The following is a 19,864-nucleotide window of genomic DNA, read 5'->3' as shown; positions in this document are numbered from 1 at the left end:
CCCTTTGCTACTCTAGTCTTTTCTTCTACCAGTTGTACCACCTTTGGGGACAGTGGACCAGGGTCTTGCACCCCTTGGGAGCACCTCGGTTAGCTCCCCTGGAGCCTGTGCTCTGAGGTCTCCACAGCCTCCCTGATCAAGAGGATGGGTGACTTTTTTGAAGTTTAGGGAGTCTTTTAGGGGCTTGCCATTTCCCCTTGGGGATGGGCTCACCTGGGTGAGGGAGGGGGAGGGGAACAATGTTGACTACATTACTAATACTCTACTACTTAGAGCCTTATCCTCTTGTTTTCCCCCCTCAATTTGCTTATTCAGTACCTAGGTCAGCGTCAGCCATCCTGAAGAAGAGCTAGAGGCATTGCAAAGTTTTTACTTTTGAGTAACATCTACGTAAACTTGGACATGTGTCACCTTTAGGTTCCATACATAGTTTTAGGCACATTATTTCTATAACTAGAGTTTAAAAGTGATCATTGACAAGACAGGAGTTTTAAGACAGGGTTTCTCTATGTAGCTTGGCTGTCCTGGAACTCTCTCTGTTTGAACCAGGGTGGCCTTGAACTTACAGAGATCTGCTTGCCTCTGCCTTCCGAGTGCTGGGATCAAAGACACGCACCACCACTGCCCAGCTTAAATTATTTTAAACAGAATTAGATTTCAGATTTACATTAAAACACTGTTTTGACCTTATGTGAAAATTAATTATGTGATTTTTAATTATAGGCAACTTAGTCATACTACCTTTCTTAAATTACATCTATCATAAACATTTTTGTTCCTTTTGTTTCGGGCCTTACTTCTCTCTGTTCCCATTTTGTAGTAGTCTTTACTTTGGAATAAAATATTATTTGATGATATTAAAAAGATTTTCATTTTTTCTTCTTATTATTGTAACCAAAAATATCTTCTCCACTCAATAGTTTCTTTTTCTTTCAATCTTAATGATGAAAACCACCCAGAAAGCTGAATTTGAAACATTTGGGGAGGGGCCTTCTGGTTCTTTCCCATGTGATCACCTGTTTTTCCTGTCCTTTCTGTGGTCACAGCAGCAGAAGCTCTGGCCTAACTAGGGCTACGAGGACAGGGACTTTTTGACATTGCCGAAGTCGTTTTGACTTTTTCACTTAGAGCAGTGGCTATCTTCCTGACCCTGTGACCTTTAAAACAGCTCCTCATGCTGTGCTGACCCCCAGCCATAAAATTGTTTTGTTGCTACTTCATAGCTGTAAATTTGCTTTTGTTATGACTTGCAATGTATATATCTGATATGGGACCCCAAAAAGGTCACAACCCACAGGTTGAGAACCGGTGACTTAGAGCCTCAAAAGCCTGCATGCAGGGTACCACTGGCCATTTTATTCGCTCGTCTTTCATAAAAGGAGATCTAGCTTGAGGTGGCATAAAGGCTGCCATTGTTGCCTTGCCTTTGACACCCAACATATGAAATTGAATGGAATTTTCCATTATCTGGAATACAGAGTGAGATAAGTTTATTTCAGTGATTGGAGGTCTGTCTGGATTGTCTGGGGTTTACTACTCCAAGTTCTGTGCTGAAATTTCCTGGAGGCTTAAGTTGAAACGGCCCTGTGGTCTCGTAATCCAAGAAGTGACTTCCCAGAGGGACCTGTGTAAACGGAAGCTCTCAGCAAAACAATAAAAGCCACACCCAGGTGTGGTGAAGGCTGATTGGTTAAAAAGATTGTGAAGACTGGAATGTTGCAACCTCAGCGACCCTTACTCCTTTCATTGCCCTCCCCTGTACAGTTCTGCACTAGCCCCTTCAGACCGTCAGGTGTGGGGATGTCTTCAGTTCACAGATGGTTCATTTCCACAGTCCCTGAAGCTCAGGTGGTCATGGATAATGTATGATGCCTCTAGAAGAGATTTCCTGACTGTACTGAGCCTGCTCGCCTGGGATTCCTAGCAATGTATTTAGAAGATGCCTTGATTTATGACTGTGTTTTGTTCTGTAAAGTTTCCATAAAACTGCTTGATTCAAAACAAGTTGTTTAGGGCAATTCTGGGGTATAATCACTTACATATTGACCAAGAAGAGATGATCTGTAGGCCAGGTGTTGGGGACACACCTGTAATCCCAACAGTGTTGGGGACACACCTGTAATCCCAACAGTGTTGGGGACACACCTGTAATTGCAGCCATGTTGGGGACATACCTGTAATTGCAGTAATGTTGGGGACACACCTGTAGTCACAGCACTAGAGAGATGGAGACAGGAGGATCAGCTGCCTCAAACTCCATTCTTCAGCCATGGCAGGTTAAACCTGCAAACGGTGAGACAGAATAAATACTCCCTTCTGTAAGTTACTTTTATTGGGGCATTTTTATCACAGCAACAGAAATGTAACTAAAAATTCCATGTTTAGCCAGCAAGACACCAAGAAGTTGACACAGCCTGGGTCCATGGAGACTGAGGCATAGTTCACCATGACAGCAGACCTCGGCAGCATCCATGGATGTTGATTTCATGGGGACTCAGGCATAGTTCACCATGGCAGGAGACTCAGCAGCATTCATGGATGTTGATTTCGTGGGGACTCAGGCAGAGTTCACCATGGCAGCAGACCTGAGCAACATCCGTGGATGCTGATTTTGCAAGCATGCAGAGGGAAAGAGTTATGGGGTATCTGGGCTTCCACCAGCATTTCAAAGGAAGTCCCGGGAGGCCAGGGCATGTGCATAAGGATTAGAGTGCTCACACATATTCTCTTACAGGACAATGACATGAAACTGTAGGAAGAGAAGCAAAACTATCAGAGATTCCACAGGAATGTAGACTGCTAAGACCAGGACAAATGTACCAAGCTATAGGCAGTGAACAGATCCAGGCAAAAAGAATTACAATGTGTCTTACAAACAGCAAATCCAGGATACAGGGGCTCACAGCTTGCCCTCTTATACCTCATATGCTGTGCATGGGGCTAAAGGATTTAGTGTCTTCCCTCATGGGTTCATCTTGTGATCTGATTACTTTTATTCTTCTGTTGGAGGAGATGTTAATGTGATTGCCCCGCCATGGTAGTTTGGAAGTATTTACATCTTTTGTCTTAAAGACAGGGTCTGACTGTATTTGAGATTGGCCTGAAACTCATGCCGCCATGAGCTACCATGCCTGTCTCTTTCAATTGTTAGAACAGCTCACGGCTACAAGTTTGCCTTGAGTCCCATACACTGGGCTTGAACTTTCAAGCAAACATTCCAGATGTTTGAGACTTCTGAAGTATGACAGAGAATCTTGCACTGGCGCCTATTTTATTGGATGGAATTGTGGACAGATCATTATTTTAGTATATGTATATGAGAAAACACTGACAGGTAACTTCGTCCCAATGACAAATGATCATTGACAGTAAGGTATATACTGACTTCAGAGGTGATAAAAGTATGGAGGGTGTACCTTACGATGGATTCAACTCTGCACCGACCGAAAACAGAATTTATCATAAACATACTGAGCATTGAGTACATTAAATGGTAAGTTTATCATGTTCTCAGTTAAGCTTTTTGTCATCTTTGTTTCCCTCAGTATTTGCAATGATGAGTGAGGTAGAGCATACATTAATTTCTAGGAGACATCTTGCAAAAACTTCATGATGTCTAGATTTAACCTGAAATTAGTCATTGTCACTGCCACGCGGTAACCCAGACCTATAGTGGTTGTGGAAACATGTGACCCTTACAGAATGCTTTCACAAAGACAGTCCTGGAGCACTTGGCAGAATGCAGGTGGGTGACGATTGCTGAGCAAATCCAACTATGTTGGAATGCCCACAGCTTCCAAACCCCAACTGCCTTCTTCATATTCTCTAAAGGGTAGGGACCATAAACACCACCCACTTATTCATCTGCCAAAACAAGTCTCCTTGCAAGATCTTAATACATGAGACCACTTGGTAGTTTACAGAAGTCTGAAAATTTAGAAGATTTCAATTTTCTAGCTTACTCTATAAGTAGACCCAGAAAGCTTGAATGCAGTAGGTATTGAAAAAAATCTTCACACTTCAGTTGATTGAACTCTTTATTCAGCAAAGTCACCAAGTATTTCATCATCTCTAAGTGTATGTATCTTTTGTCCATGAGTGTCTCAGGAGGTTTGCCCTTACTAACTGTAGAGGATACAGAAGAAGGGCACTTCTGTGGGTTCTAGCAGAACATCTTGAGATGACCCCCTTACCTCTTTAAAATCTATTTCATCCCTTTTTGTTTTGTGTCTTCCCATTTAGTCTCTTGCTCATAGCCGAGAACTAGTGGACAATGCTTTCTGGTCCTCATGTTTTCTTTTTCCTTTGTGCTGGCGTTCCAGGGGCAAGGTGGCTAATTTATACATCATAGGAAATAAAACAGCAGTGAATATGGCTGACCCCAGACAGGTGTACAGAACGACTGGCAGATCTGGGTAGTGTCCTTGAAGAATTCCAATTACTGCAGGCATCGCCATATCTCCCAAAGCAGCACCAATGACAAAGGATGCTGCAGATTTCCCTGTTAAGGTAGTGTACTGCTCAATCCAGGAAATTCCACTGGGAAATGTGGTTGCCATTGAGGCTCCATACACAGAAGTTGCGATCCAGAGACAAAGAGGGCTCTTGTCAAAAAGCACCAGAAAGAAAGATGAGACAAGGCTGCCGATGTTGCTCAACACAATCATGGTTCCAGGCTGTAGGACTGTTGCAAAGAAGATGGCCAGGCCCCTGCAGGCAGCAAAGGTCCCCCAGAAGATGGAGTTCAAGACGGCTGCTTCACTTTCTTCCATGCCAACATGGGTGGTGGCGAAGGAGAATATGTAAGAGCCAAATGTCACCTCGGCTCCAACATAAAAGAAGAAGAAGAGGAAGAGGAGACAGAGCAGGGCCCTGTGATATTTAGCTCTTCGAGTGCTCTGAGCAGATGCTGTGGATTTTTTCTGCCTTGAGCATTTAATACAAAACAGACCACACAGAAAGACAGAAACTACTAAAGCATAGGTGCCGATGGAAGTATATGCCCACAGCAGGTTCATGTTCTCAGGTACTGCAAACAGAAAGTCTGAGGTGGCTTCAGAGGATTGGTTCAGCATTAGAGGGTCAAAGTAGGGCTCTGTGTGGTTCTGAGTAGATGCTGATGTTCCCCAGGCCAATTTAGCCAGCAGGGGAGCCAGGACAGCACCCAAGGCAAAACTGAAGTGCAAGGCCTGCATGTGTGGGGCTCCTTCATCCCCCCAAAGAGCCAAGATGAGGACATTTGCACCTGCCAAGGAAACATGGGTATTGGTTAAAGTTACACTGTCAGGGAAAACCCAACAGGCCATTACTATCAAAAGAGGCTGAGCCTGTGTCACATGGCAGAAATGCTGTGACATTCGTCGTAGGCCAACATTAGCCCCAACTGATTCTGATTAAGGACCCGACCCATGAACACCTGAAAACTGTGTGTTGTGATATCTTAGACTCACACATGGAATGCTACAAGCTGGTGGAGCACTACCCCCCTGGAGCCAGGAACAGGGCTGTTACAAACAGGGCCAACAACACACTGGGGAGCAATACCATAGAGTTATTCATTGCATGTGTTTGAAACATTAGTGTTGAGTATGCAAAATTTTATCATTAGATAGAGGCCAAATAACAAAGCTTTCTGGCAACCATTTGACGGTTGGATGAAATAAATGTAAAACATCCCATCAGGAACCTTAATGCTCTAGGCTCTGGTGTTCCAGCTACAGGAAACCAGCATATCTTTCTGAATCCACACAACACTGTCTGAACACTGGCAAGGGGAAAGCCCTAACCACCAAGCCATTGGCTATTTTATTTTAACCAGTTGCTTTCAGATAAGCATATAATATTACTTTGTAACTTTGCAAATGAAATCTGAGTTATAAAATATTGCATGATGTATCAGATAACATTAGAACATCAAGGGACATTCCAGCCAGGGAAGCAGATCAGTGCCTTGCTTGGCCATCATCAGAGAAGCTTCCTAGAGCAGATGGAACACACACACACACACACACACACACACACACACAGAGAGAGAGAGAGAGAGAGAGAGAGAGAGAGAGAGAGAGAGAGAGAGAGAGAGAGAGAGAGAGACTGACAGACTGACCTTGGAACATTCATCCCTAGACGATGTCTCCATCAAATCCCTCCCCTCAGAGCTCAAGGAACCAAGCTGAAGATGACACAGGAAGACTAAGAGCCAGAAGGGCTAGAGGAAACTAAGAAAGCAAGGCCCTCTAAATCAACATGAGCAAAGCTCATATGAACTCAGAGAGAGAGAGACAGCAAGTACAGGACCTGGACAGGTCTGTACCACGTCCTTTTCATATACATCATGGCTTCCAGTTTAGTGTTTTTATGGGACTCCTGAGTGTGCGAATGAGTGGGTCTCTGATTCTTGTGCCTTCTCTTGGGCTCTTTTCCTTCTGTTTGTTTGTTTTGTCCAATTCCAGTGTAAAGGTTTTTCTTTTAACATGTATTACACTAAATTAATTTCATTATTATCCCTTAAGAGCTTGTCCTTTATTAATGAGAGACAGAAAGGGAGCGGATCTAGATGAGAGAGGTGGTAGAGATTACTTGGAGCAGGAGAGAGAGGGAAAACTGTAATCATGTTATATTATGTGAGAATAACATTGGTGACATTTTGTTTAAGGTCTAACAAATAAAGCTTGCCTGAAGATCAGAGTGCAAAGTTAGCCACACTAGTTAGCCATAGAGACTGGGAAGCCACAGTAGTTAGCCATAGAAATTAAAGGTGGCACACACCTTTAATCCCAACACATGGGAGACAGAGGCAGATGGATCTCTGTTAGTTCAAGGCCACCCTGAGCCACAGGAAACTGATCCAGTCTAAAAGAGAAACAGAGCTAACACAAAGGTGATTCCAGCACTTGGAGTGACATGCCTTTAATCCCAGCACTAAGTAGGTGGAGACAGAAGCCATGTGGTAGGGCAAGGCGAAGAATATAAGGTGGGAGGAGATAGAGAGAGATTCAGTCTGAGGAGCAGTGCCGTCTAAGCAGTTTGATGTGGAAGTTTCTGTCCTGCCCTGTACCATAGCCATTTAGTCCCAAATAATCACGCAGAGACATATTACTTATTAACTGTTTTGCTGATGGATCAGGCTTTTTATTTGCTAGCTTTCTCTTAATTATCAACACATTTCTATTAATCTATGTATCTCCACGTGGTCTTGGCATACTGGAGAATGCCTGACTGTCCTACATTCCTGGTAGCTACATGGTGTCTCTCTTTTGTCTTTCTTTTCTCTGCCTCTTTGTTCTGAATTCCTGTCTAGCATCCTGCCTGTCCATTGGACAAAACAACTTTATTCATCAATCAATAAAAGCAAAACATATTTGCAGAAGGACCTCCCTCATCAGTCTGAGGATGTAGTCTGAGGACAGGATCGCCCCTTTGGGCTGAACATTGGTAGAGGTAAGAACTCTAGTTGCTGGCCTCTCTGCTTCTCTGATCTTAGGGTTCAACCCCAATATCTGACTGTGAGTTTTTATTATCAAGAACAATTAAAATTCATGCTACAAGAAACATCTATTTTCAATAAAAAAAGAGAAAAGAAAAAATATCAAGGGAAAGCTAGAGAGCAGGAATTGAAGGAAAGTCCACACCATGTGTGGTATTCAGCAGGTTTTTAAATAGTCACTGACAAATGGAAAAACTATACCTGTGAAGATTTAGAACCTCTAGGAAAATTAACAGGAAATAAGCAGCACGGAGTTTCTCTTAGCTCAGAAAACGGGGTATATTAAATTGTGTGTCTGCTTCTATGCTTTCTTAGCCAAATGATGGCCCTGTGCTTGTTTTAAACCACCAACTCCTCTTATTTACAATGATAAAATTTAACCCCCAAACTCAAGTCCATTTCACCCACACTGCAACCACAGATGGATGATCCCAGGGTAGCTCCTGCAAATCAGTCTCTCATAGAACAAAGCCATGAAATGAAGTTCAATTGTGTAGCTGGCTGTTCAAAATCAATGCCCAAACCAGCACCAAGAGCAGCAGCTACAAGCATGTTCTGTCTAAGTGACCCCATGACCCAGTCAGTACTTCTGCATCATTTCAAAAGTATGCAAGGGACAGTTGATGCCATCTGCTGTCCTTTTCTAGTGGAGTTCCCACCCCTAGAGCCAACACTGCAACTTCACACACCTGTATCCACAGCACCAATGGAAGCCCCGAACACAGACATGGTAATGATCAGTAAGACTGCTGTCTTGCAGAAAGGGATGAGATAAAGGCCGACTGCCATTGCCATCATTGACACTCCTGAGAAGAAAGGTAAAAACTTCAGCTGTAGGAGCTGGGAACTTAGCTCAGTAGTAGACTGCTTGTAAACTTTAATATTATGAAATGAAAATAAGCTATAAAAACTGTATCCCTCAGAATCAAAACACCTATAAGAATACAAAAAATAAGATTGAAGCAGCTTCTACAATGGTTAGGTAAAATCATGTAAATTCTATATGGATTTCGTAACATGATCTAACAGGTTTATAAGTATGATTAGTAATTATAATAAATTATACAGCAGAGTTTTATAGCAAAGGGGACAGGCTAGAAATTATTTACTTATTGTCACACATTTAAGAAACTAGGAGAATTTTTAGATGTGAGTTAACAATGCTTCCAGTGTCATAGTTCTGGCTTAAATGCTGCTAAATTAATTAGTTTGGGGGAATAAGGAGGGAAACAGAAGAACCAGGTATTTAACCATTAGCAATAACTTATTTTCCTTTCTTTGTGTCTTATAACATTCATATAAATTTCCCTTAATTGTGTCAATTTAATGGGACACAATTATGCTAAGACACTGGGAAACTGGGACAAAGACATAGTCTACATAGTTTCACTCACAGTCCTTTGTCCCTTCCTGTTTAATTCCAAAACCATAGAGCCTGTCCAGGTTCCAGGAGTCATTCTGACCCCCATGGCCCCAGAAGCCCCAGCCTACCAAATAAGATAAGCCAAATTTCTTGGTCAACCAATGTTAAGTCTGGAGCATAGCCCACATTACAGGAAAGGCCAGCATTCCAGGGTTGCCAACACTCACTCCTGAGGGCCAATCAAGTTCCCAGAGGGATCAGCACAGATTCCTTCAAGCTGCCAAGGTAAGGACAGGGAGTCTAGAAGCCTGGCTGCCAGAGAAGACACCCGAGCACTGGCCACTTCTGTTCTCCAGCATTCTGCAGGCTGAGCTTTCCACACATAGAGCCAAGGTGTTAAGTTAGGACAGGCAGAGAATAGCAAAGGCTGGTATTTACTCACCCAAGAGAAAGTACTGATTCATGTGGTCAAACAGAACCCCACCAATCATGGTGCCACACAATACCCCAGAGGCACGGCCCACAAATATAAGAGACAGACTGCTGATATTTCTGTTCACATTCTCTGCCAGGTCTTGAAATGTGGGTCCCAGTATAGCCAAACTCATTCCCTAAAATTTAAAAAGACAACAGCGTTTTATTTTCAGTAATTAAAACACTGTGTAAAAAGAGTGGTAATAGATTGTTCTACCTCACAAGAGTCAGGAGCAGGGTGATTGATGTAAGAGTGGATTCTTTAAAGAACTTCAGTTCAGAGAAATTGACAATGGAAATACAATCATCGAGAGAACAATGTGACCCTCTGGGTGTTATCTATGTACAGCCTCCAGTTTTTACATCATTGTATAGTGATTTGAGATGAGGTTTTGTGTAGTTCAGGTTGGCCTCAAACTCCGTGTGTAATGAAGAATAGCCTTGAACTCCTAATCATCCTGCCCTGACCACAAGCACTGTGTTTAGAGGTACGGACCACCATTCCGAGTATAAAAATTACATAATTCTCTGGTTTTATTCTGTTCTTTCCCTTAAGCTGTATTCTGTTGACTTAGTTGTGCATGGGTGTTTTGCCTGCTTATATATCTGTGTACCACATACATGTCTGGTGCTCTCAGAGATTAGAAGAGGGTGTTTAATCCCCTGGAACTGGAGTTACAGACATGTAACTCTGACATGTAACATGTATCACATATGAGCTGCCATGTGGGTACTTAAAAGCAAATCCAGGTCTTATGGAAAAGCAGGCAGTGCTCCTAACTGTGGAGCCACCTCTCCAGTCCCCAAATATTTTTCTTGACCATGAATGAATTTATTTGCAGGTTCTCCAGGTGGATCCTTGGGATATCTAAAAAACATAATACTCTTTACAAAAGTAGAGAGAGCAAATAAATTGGGCTGATTTGTAATATTAAATTACATGGGAAACATTGCTAAAAAGTTTGTAGTGCTATAATGTTATTTTTGTAGGGATGTGTTATTGTTAATGTGTCTCAGAAATTATAAAACATAAATAATGGGGGATTCCTTCTGTATGCTGATAATGTTTCTCTGATTGGTTGATGGATAAAACAATGATTGGCCAGTAGCCAGGCAGCAAGTATAGGCAGAGCTACCAGATGAGCATTCTGGGGAGAGGACACAGCAAATATAGGCGGGGCAATATTCAAGATGAGGAGAATTCTGGGAAGAGGAACACAGAGAGAAGCCGCCAGGAGACACCATGTAGCTACCGGAAAGATAGGACACTGGCATTCTTGATAAGATAAGGCCATGTAAATATACAGAGATTAGTAGTTATGGGTTAATAATTAAGAGGGAGCTAGCCAATAAAAAGTCCTAGCTATTGACCAAACAGTTTATAAGCCTTTGTGTGTCTATTTGGGACTAAATGGATGTGGGACCAGGCAGGACAGAAATTCTGTCTACACATAAGAATACCAGTAATACTCTTAACTGTTATATGTAAGGGATGTATGTAAAAATCAGACAGAGTGGCCCAACCTATGTGGTCCTAGCTAACCAGAAGGCTGGAAGGAGGATCAATTCAGAGCATGATGTTTGGTCAACGGGGGCAACACAAGATCCACCTCATAAAAGTTGTAGGTCATGAACATAAACAACTTTTCTTGCCAAGTACATCACTGTTTTAGATCTCATCACGTCTTTGACCATGGCCAGATTAAGTCTTGTTACTTACAGTTAATGGTTTGGAGGGGGAGTCTTTAAGGACATGCATGGCAGAGACTCTGTCAAGCACACGATTCTGTGACTTTAAGCTCATTCCATTGGCCTGGGTAGGAATTCTCAGACTTCTAATGAAGAAACCAGTGGCTCATAAACAGCAAGCTGATGTTTAACCCAGCAGAAAGCACTAAGTACTAAGGAAACGACTTGGCAGATTTTCATGCTAAGTAGCCAGCGGTGAAACGATGAAGCTATGTGGTTTGAATGATCTCCCCAAGATTGATCCAAGTCTAGTTCCCCACCATGATCTATTTAATGAACAATTTTAGGCACCTGAAGTGGAAAAGCAAAACTGGTGTTTAAGGGGATGGAAATCCATTGTGAAGCATGGGTCTGCGGCTTCACTGGGTAGAGTGAAATGACCCAAACGTAACCAAGCAAAATCAAGCATCGGTGGATGGATAGAAAAGATGACTCCTAAGCAATGCTTGGTTTGTCAAACCCTACTTTTGGTTGAGACAATAAGAACCATAAGTGATATGTTCCCAGAAGCTTCATGCTTTAAACCCTTATGGATGGATTTGCTCACTTGACGCCCACAGATGGTAATTTCTGGTACAATCTTTTCCCATACAAAAAGGCTAGAGTATTTTAGCTGTGATTATTAGAAAATTTAATTTCTGCTAACTGGATGTGATGATACAGTCCTAGGATCTTAGCATTTGGGAGGTGGAGGTAGGAAATCAAAAACTGCAAGTCATTGTTGGCTACATCATGAATGTGAGCCAACCTGGGCTATGTGAAACCTTCCCCAAAAGGAAAAGGTGCTCTGCTCATGGAGAATTCACAGAGAACTCTCCAGCAACAACCTAGCATGTTTCATTGCACAATTATATTGGAACACACTCTTGAATCAGCTCCATAGCCTCAGTGTAGTTCCCTGGGTATTATCAATTGATGGCAACTGTATCCACTGCCACTGGAGAGCATAGACCAAGCCCTTATGAAAAATCACTTCAAGGGGGGATCCTTTGGGACTGGAAAAATTTAGTGTTCAAGTACTTTGCTGCCCTTGCAGAGGACCTAGGTTCAGTTCCTAGCACCCACACAAGATGGCTCATTGTTTCCTGTAACTCCAGTTCCCAGAGATCTGACATCCTCTTTAGGACGTCATGGGCACCTGCATACATACATGATATACATAAACACATACCAGTGTACCATAGACCATGAGAAATAAGTGGTCTAAAAAAAAAAAAAAAACATTTGCACCCCTACATAATTCCAGGGTTTTTTTTTTTTTTTTTTTTTTCTCTGCAGCAAAACTTCCGGACCACCAGTCCTCTGTCTGTGTCTCTTAATGGAAGGGACTGCACTTGTCTGCTCAAATTGTGCCTGTGCTGGAGACCTTAAGGAAAAGCTGATCAGGGACATTTCTCTCAGGAAACAGACACCATATAATTATGGGTCACTTCACTAAGATCATGGAGAGATTGTCCCTCTCATTGCAAAAGCCTTATCATTTTTCCTTTCCTTCTAATACCTGGTGTCCCTTTCCTTTGAGGGAAATATCTGGTTCCATAACATGTGGACACAGCAAAAGCTATAGCAAGAAACCAGAGTGATGCTGGGGTTGGGAGCTAGGGGCTCCCACATCAGGAGACAACATTACTATTGCCAGTGCTGATCCACGTTTCCAGGGAGTCCTCATCACACTGCAAAGGGGTGGAAAGCCATCCTGACATGCTAGACAGCTCTCCTCCTTGCTTCCTGCACTCCTTGGAATGATAACATGACCTTCTCAACTAATAACCTAGTCACTTCAAAAATAGATTATGTGGGGCTGGAGAGGCCTTGGCAGTTAAGAGCACCTGCTGCTCTGAAGGGGACCTGGACCCGGGTCCCAGCACCCACATGGTGACTCACAGTGGTCTGTAACTCCAGTTCTTCTGGTCCCAATGGGCACTAGTATGAATGTGGTGCACATATATACAAGCAGGCAAACACTCACACACAAAATAAAAATTCAGTGAAAAGTAGGAAACTGGAGTGGTATTTGCAGATGGTATGGTATCCAAATGTGCACTCCTACAAGCTGAGAATTACCTCAGGGTATATAAGCAAAATCTCACTCATGTCAATCAAACACAGTAAGGTCCATTTCCACTAAACGTCTGTACCCCTATAGTGTGCTGAAAAGGATCACAAAATGCTTCCCCCCCAGATCTTGTTAGATCTATAATCTTCCCCCAATGGCTGAGCTAATCTAACTGGCTTCTGCTCAGACTCTCCCTCCAAGGGCGCATCCCGAGTCTGTGGAGAGTGTCTGCCACCTTCAGCAGCATGCAGTTTGGCCTCTTATTTCCTGACCTTAGGAGGAGTCTTTGAAATGTTCCAAACCTTCTGCTAATGAGAGGCCAAAGCCATCAATATGTATGCTTAACACCTGCCCTGAATTAGTAAGAGAGAAGTTAGTTTCAAGGGAATAAATTTTTAATTGGGTTCCTGAGAGTTTGGGCTCTGTAGCTTTGGGGTGCTGGTTATATGGCGTTTGTGATGAACACTTAAAGTTAGAGCAAAGATGAAAAGTGAGCTGATATGGTTCCTGAGAGTGAATCCTGCCTGACTGTTGAGCCTGTGGTCCACTCTCAGCCCACACAATACTGTGGCTTTTTCATTATGGTGAACTGCGTTCCACTGCTGAGAACTTTCTACAGTCCACTGCTTGTGATGGATTTGGGGTGTAGAAGCTGTTGAAGGTGTCAAAAGAATTTAATGTTTGTTCAAGAAGAAGAAGAAGATCAAAAGTTACAATTCACCCAACAAATGCTGTTCAATCATTACGTGCATATGTCTAGTTAAGGCAAGTTACGGCCACTGGGGCAGTCTGACTGTATGTCAGCATACAGAAAAGCATAGGCCCTGTGTTGATGGCTCTTGCTTGTGTTCTTTGCCATGTAAATTAAAGGAGTTTAGTAGACTTTCAAACAAGGAAGACTCCTGATGCTATGTCTAGACTTTTCCGGATCAGAGAGATGGCTCAGCAGGGACCTGAACTCAGTCCCTGGGACTCTACATAGTGGAAGGAGTGAATGGGCTCCCTCAAGTTGTCCTCTTACCTCCATAAGCACACCATGGTGCAACCACACACACAAAATAAATTGTAAACTGTATCCTGAAATCTAGAATTTTGGATGCCTTTCCCTTGGGTTTCCTTGAAGGATGAGTCATATTGGGGAATCAGACCTTATCTCTCAGAACCAATGGGCTGTTGCTTGTTAGTGTAGCATCCTTAGACCTTGGCTCCAGCATGTGCAGGCCCCAGCACCGAGGAGCGTGAATAATACTGAGAGGCAGGTCTTTGCCTTCGTATTCTCCTTTCACAACTGCTTAGCTTCCTACACCCAGAGTGCGAGTCAGCAGCAGGATGCCAGTCAACTTCCGGTAGATTTGGAGAGTTTTGGAAACAGTTGGGGTTTGCAGAGCACAAGAACAGTGGAAGAAGCAGATACTGAAGCCAAAACCAAGAAATTGAGTCAGAACTGCCATGGCCAGTCTTAAAATGATCCAAAGGTGGTGCTGTACGGATCAGTCAGAAAGAAAACATTGCACAGATTTCAGCAATGTCTTCATCTTCCGTAGAATACCAGTGAATAGCTTACTTGTCATGCTTTTTAGGAAGTTTTAGAAGATCTTCACTCCAAAGTTAATAGCTTTTGGTTAGTGTATTAGTTCTTGGTTTGGAGATTTTTAGCATAGAGTACTTGCCTAGCTTTTGTGAGGCCCTGGGTTCATCATAGTACTTCAGAAACTGAACGTGCTGGCACACACCTATTATCCCAGCACTTTGGAAGTGAGGTCTGGAGGATCAGGAGTTCAGTGTCACTATCAACTACAGAATGAGTTCAGGACCAACCTGGGATAGAGATTTTGTCAAAAAGAGGAAGGGAGGAGGAGGAAAGGAGGAGGAAGAAGGAAATGAAGGAAGGAATTTTCTTTTAACTTTTTATTAAGGCAGGAAATAGGAAATATAATTTTTTTAGACTTTTCTTTGATCATCAAGGGATCACAAAATGACATAAAGAAGTCAACTTATAAGACATTTTTCTCCCTTTAGAATATAAACTTAAAACTACAGAATCAAATCTTACAAACCCTGAGAGATTTTTGCAACCGTTTTAATTTCAAGGAATCAATCCAGTGCCTGTTAACTTTAAAAAAAAAATATTTCCTGGGACTGGAGCAGTGGCTCAGTCGTTAAGAGCCATGGTTATTCTTCCAGAGGCCCTGAGTTCAATTCCCGGCAACCACAGGGTGGCTCACAACCAGCTCTCTGTAATGACATCTGGCACCCTCTTCTGGCCTGCAGGCACACATGCAGTCATGCATACACAATAAATAATCTTTAAAAATATTTGTTTTATTTCTTAGTTATGTGTATGAACTGTGGAAGTGGGCTGAGCATGTGCCCATGGGACAAAGGCATCAGATCACACAGCTGGAGTTCCTGGTCATTGTGACCAGCCTGACTGGATGCTAGGAAACCAACTGTGGCCCCCTGCGAGAGTTCTGCACACTTCCATATCTGCAGCAACTAGTTATTGATTTTACAATGCATTCTATACAGTGATTTTGGGATCTTTCCATAAAAGATACTAGCACAGCCCATAAGAAAAGTGTAAGGACTTGGAGCTTTTAAAATTAAAGGTTTTAATTCTGTAGCCATTTTAAAATGTTGGGCAAACTTAGTGGTGAAGGGGAATGACAACTTTGAGGGCAATTAATTCACAGTAATTTGAAAGTTCAGTTAGATGATACCACATAGTGTTGAAATTTCATGAAAACTTAAGCACTAATTTTTAGTTTGCTGTCAAAAGTTTAAAAGTTTCTTTTCTTTTGAAGTGTTTACATTCGTTTTGGTTTTGTGTCTTAGACTTACTTCAGGAATCCTCTGCCATGCTTCAGGCCAGTTCTTAATTATGGCTGTTCTTAATCCTAATGCATATCGGACTTCAGATTAAATTGGCTGTTGATGGGGCTGTGCTGTCTATGGAACTTACTAAATTAGTAATTTTCTTCAGGAAAACAGAGGAGTTTGTTTTTGTTTTTGTTTTTGTTTTTAGGTAAAGCCCCATGTAGCTCAGGCTGGCCTCAAACTTGACATGTAGCTGAGGATGACCCTAAATTCATGATCCTTCTGCCTCATTCCTGAACTGCTGGGATTACCACCTCGTCAAACTTGGATACTTCTTTATACCAGGCAATCTCCACCCCCCCACATACCCCCAAAGACAGGTTTCTCTATGTAACCCTGGCTGTCCTGGCACTCACTCTGTAGACCCATCTGGTCTCCAACTCAGAGATCTTCCTGCCTCTGCCTCCCAAGTGCTGGGATTAAAGGTGTGTGCCACCACCACCCAGCTACATCAAGCAACCTTAGAGCCAACTATAGGCCTTAATAACCATCCTGCATCAAGACCAATGGGAGTCTAATTTTATTGAGCACCTACTACATAAACTGTATTGTTTGATCTTGATCCATTTCAGTTTCTTGGCACTATCCTCCTAGTGACTACCATATTGACTCCCTGGTACGTTGAATTAACTAAAGTCAAGCATATTTTCATATACCCATAGAAACGTATGATACAAAACATGAAGAAAGCTTATAGAAAACTAACCTGTCATTGGCATTTTGTATTCCACAAATGAACAAAACAACCATTCATGTGGTAATAGTAATTACCTAAAGCTACCTCTTTAGGTAGCACACAGTAACCTACCTTAACATGTCAACAAACTGCAAGCTCAGAGAACATTCTGGGAAAAGTGACTGACAGATAGGCACTCAGATCATCAGACTGCCAATGCCCAGAAATGGGCAAAGGTGGTAAATGAGCTGCAATAAAAATGCTCCTCCTACATGTGACATTTTGTTCCACCTTTAGATACTGACACAGATGTTCCTGCAACTTTACTTTGTACAAAGAAAGTACAAAAATGCACTTTTCCAGGCTCTTCTTTTTAATAGATATAGCAAGACCTAAAGGCTAACCAGGGGGCTTTTAGAAGACATTCCTTGGGCTCTTAAATAAAGTTTCTAATTCATTTACTTTTTGAAGCATTTATCTAAATGGTTCTATTATTAATAAAAGTTCAGGAGTCAGATATTGGGATAAAAACCTAGTAGATCAAGAACGCAGCAGAGAAATGAATAGCTGACCCTCTCCACATTTCCCAGATCAAAAGGGCCCCGGATTCTCTAGAGAGCCCCTTTCCTATGGTTGCCTGTGCCTCTCTATCCTACTGTATCCTGAGTCCTCCAAAATCTCTCTGGCTATTCCGGTCGTTGACTCTGCCCTATGATTCAAGGTTAACTATATTAAGAGCCTGGAGTGTCACAGTATGATCAAATATCCCGAACAACATTGCAAGAACTATTGATTCTAAATGCACCACTCTGCTCCATAGGCTAGTGTGTGCCTTCCATTGGCGAGATTCGTCCAGGACCATGGACCAGCGTGAGCGCAGGTGCACAGCAAGTAGCTCATACAAGAAGGGGGAAAGAGCTTCATGTCTCCAAGGACTCAGGACTCACCCAGTGAGTGCTCAGTAAGCACATGCAGGGATTTCCTTCTCCAGCACCTTCAGTACAACACTGACCGTGGCTCAGAGTCCAGGAGAGAGTGCGGGGGGGGGGCGGGGGGGAGGACTCCTCAGAGCACTCGCCCTCCAACTCCCCTGGATCACAATTATGAAGCAAAGGGGAGGGGAGAGGTTTGCCACAAATACTGAATTAATGGGTAGTTCAAGGTTTTGCAAAAAAGCACTCTAGCCTTGCACTTTGCTCCATGAAAATCACTTATGCAATGGAGGCATTGATTTGAAGAGGGTGGTGGGCAGGGTAAGAGGTGTTCTCTCTGCCACTTTACCAGCTGTAGGCTCCAGAAAAATAATTTTTCCCCCTTGCCATTACTTCCCCGTCTGCAAAATTAACCTGTGGTATTTTAGTCAAGCCACCAGAAAGACAAGATTCTCCCCAAAGTAGATTTTTCTGTATAATAATTAAGGTGCAGAGGGCAGTGGCTACAGACCCTGGCAATCTCTTTTCGGTCTCCCCAGTACTCAGGGTAGTCCTAAGAAAACTTGTTAGGCAAAATCAACCGCGCTCTTGACAGTGGACCCCCATAATTAGAATTGTGTTAGTGGATGAAACTAACCCCCCCCTCTGGGGGAGGGTGCTAACTAAAGTGCCCAAGGTCACACATCATGCAGACAGGAAAGATGAGTCCAGCTGGGGAGGGCAGGTGCCCTGCAGGAGGCTCGCACCCCACTCTGGGAAGGGGTGCAGCCTCAGCTCTCACCAGCCCCAGGTAAGCTGCATACAGGACCGCGGTGGAGAACCAGCGCAGCCTGCTCGTAGCCCGGCCACTCCTCCGGGAGGTCGCCGAGGCCGGCTCGCTCTCCACCGGGGTCTCCTCCTGGTGGAGCCGCTGTGCAGCTGCCGCGGACCCCGCGCTCCCGGTCTTCACGTCCAGCTCCAGGTCGGCAACTGTTGCGAACTCTTGCTGCGAGCGGACTCTCCGTGACTCTGTACTCCGGCTTCTCCAGGCTCCAAGGTCCCTCCAGGCACCACCTTCCCCTAGGGACCGTCCCGACTCAGGACCTCGGACGGCTGGACTTCGACCCTGGCCCCAGCTGGTCACTGAGAACCTTCACTCAGCATCTTGCAGAATCCCCTGGGCTTCCGTGATGGAAGCAGGACTCTGGCCAACCAAGAGGGAGAGTCAGATCGGAAGTAATTGTGGTTGCCTAGGAAACCGAACTCTCCGTGAGTTTGAGCTGCTGCTGCAACCTGGCAACAGCCCCTATAAAGCTTGTGAGGCTAAGCTTGAGGGAACTGGCAGGCACGGGAGGGGAGGTGGTCCTTACAAGTCCCATCTCTGTCTTGTGTCCACTCCTGAGCTCTCCTGGTCTGTTATTCAGCTTTCAGGCTACAGACACTTAATGAAGTTCTGGAACAGGTTCTTGGAGCCATAGCAATCCTCACCAAACTCCGCTGTCACCATAGCTAGGTGTCCAGAGAGGATCTAGGTATAGAGGGCTCGCCCAAGGTCAGTCAGCAATCACTGGCCTCATCAACAGCCAAATATCTCAAGGCACATGTGTGGATTCAAAAATGGGGTTTCAAATGCACACCAGCCCAAATTCCCTCAAATGACTGAAGCCTGGCACCTATTGTCATGGTTGCTGAGAACAGTCATATCAGCTGAGAGAGGCTGTACCATTATGGAGTAGGGGGGGCTTTTTTTTCCCCCATTTGCTTCACTCAAGCCAACAATGCGATGTGTTAATCATCTATCTAAAATATGTTCTATCAACTTGAAAACCTCCTCGGTCTCTACATCATTGGTTTCTTACACTGAGAAAACATTCTTTGATAAGATCATTGGTCAAGAACCAAGCTGGAAAGATTTTTGTTTTTGTTAAACAACAACAAAAAACCTTATGCCGGTAATTACTCAGCTGCTGACTCCTGTCAAGGGTTGCTTATTATTTATTGAATCCTTACGACAGAACAAATCATTATTTATGTTTAATGACACTAAAGAAGTGTAACAATTTGTAATCTGTTATGCCATTTAATTCAATACCAGATTATGATGGCCATGCAAGTTGTTGATAAAATCAGGAAAAGAAAAACTACAACAAACTGTAACTGGCCCTCAGCAGGATAAAACAATTTTTAGGGAAAAAGAGACTAATTATAACTCATTGATAAAACCTAACTTGGGAATTATAACTCACAGTGTCAGATTAGTATTCAAAATTCCCAG

At 43.3% G+C, this 19,864-nt stretch overlaps 1 protein-coding gene and 1 pseudogene across 1 annotated transcript; both read right to left on the bottom strand.

Annotated features, from left to right (window-relative positions):
* Positions 1–4,250: 4,250 nt before the first annotated feature.
* Positions 4,251–18,433, bottom strand: LOC100773431 (sodium-dependent glucose transporter 1A-like). Its single transcript, XM_027402172.2, has 4 exons — positions 18,392–18,433; positions 9,289–9,457; positions 8,173–8,289; positions 4,251–5,245 (listed from the first exon to the last, which is right to left on the bottom strand). Exons 2-4 carry the CDS (start codon positions 9,452–9,454, stop codon positions 4,251–4,253), a joined length of 1,278 nt encoding a protein of 425 aa, XP_027257973.1. The 5' UTR covers positions 9,455–9,457; positions 18,392–18,433.
* The window catches only part of LOC100773146, a 33,245-nt pseudogene continuing 31,649 nt past the window's right edge, over positions 18,269–19,864 (bottom strand).

The sequence above is a fragment of the Cricetulus griseus genome, chromosome 2 (assembly GCF_003668045.3).
Source record: "Cricetulus griseus strain 17A/GY chromosome 2, alternate assembly CriGri-PICRH-1.0, whole genome shotgun sequence".
NCBI classification, from domain to species: domain Eukaryota; kingdom Metazoa; phylum Chordata; class Mammalia; order Rodentia; family Cricetidae; genus Cricetulus; species Cricetulus griseus.
This window is presented reverse-complemented; position numbering and strand designations above follow the sequence as displayed.

Coding starts and splice junctions, on each gene's coding strand:
- LOC100773431 (XM_027402172.2), bottom strand. CDS start 9,454: ATGAGTTTGGCTATACTGGGACCCACATTTCAAGACCTGGCAGAGAAT. Junction 8,290..9,288: donor GAATCAGTACTTTCTCTTGG/GTGAGTAAATAC, acceptor CTTTCTTCTCAG/GAGTGTCAATGATGGCAATG. Junction 5,246..8,172: donor CATTGGTGCTGTGGATACAG/GTGTGTGAAGTT, acceptor TTTCCTTGGCAG/GTGCAAATGTCCTCATCTTG.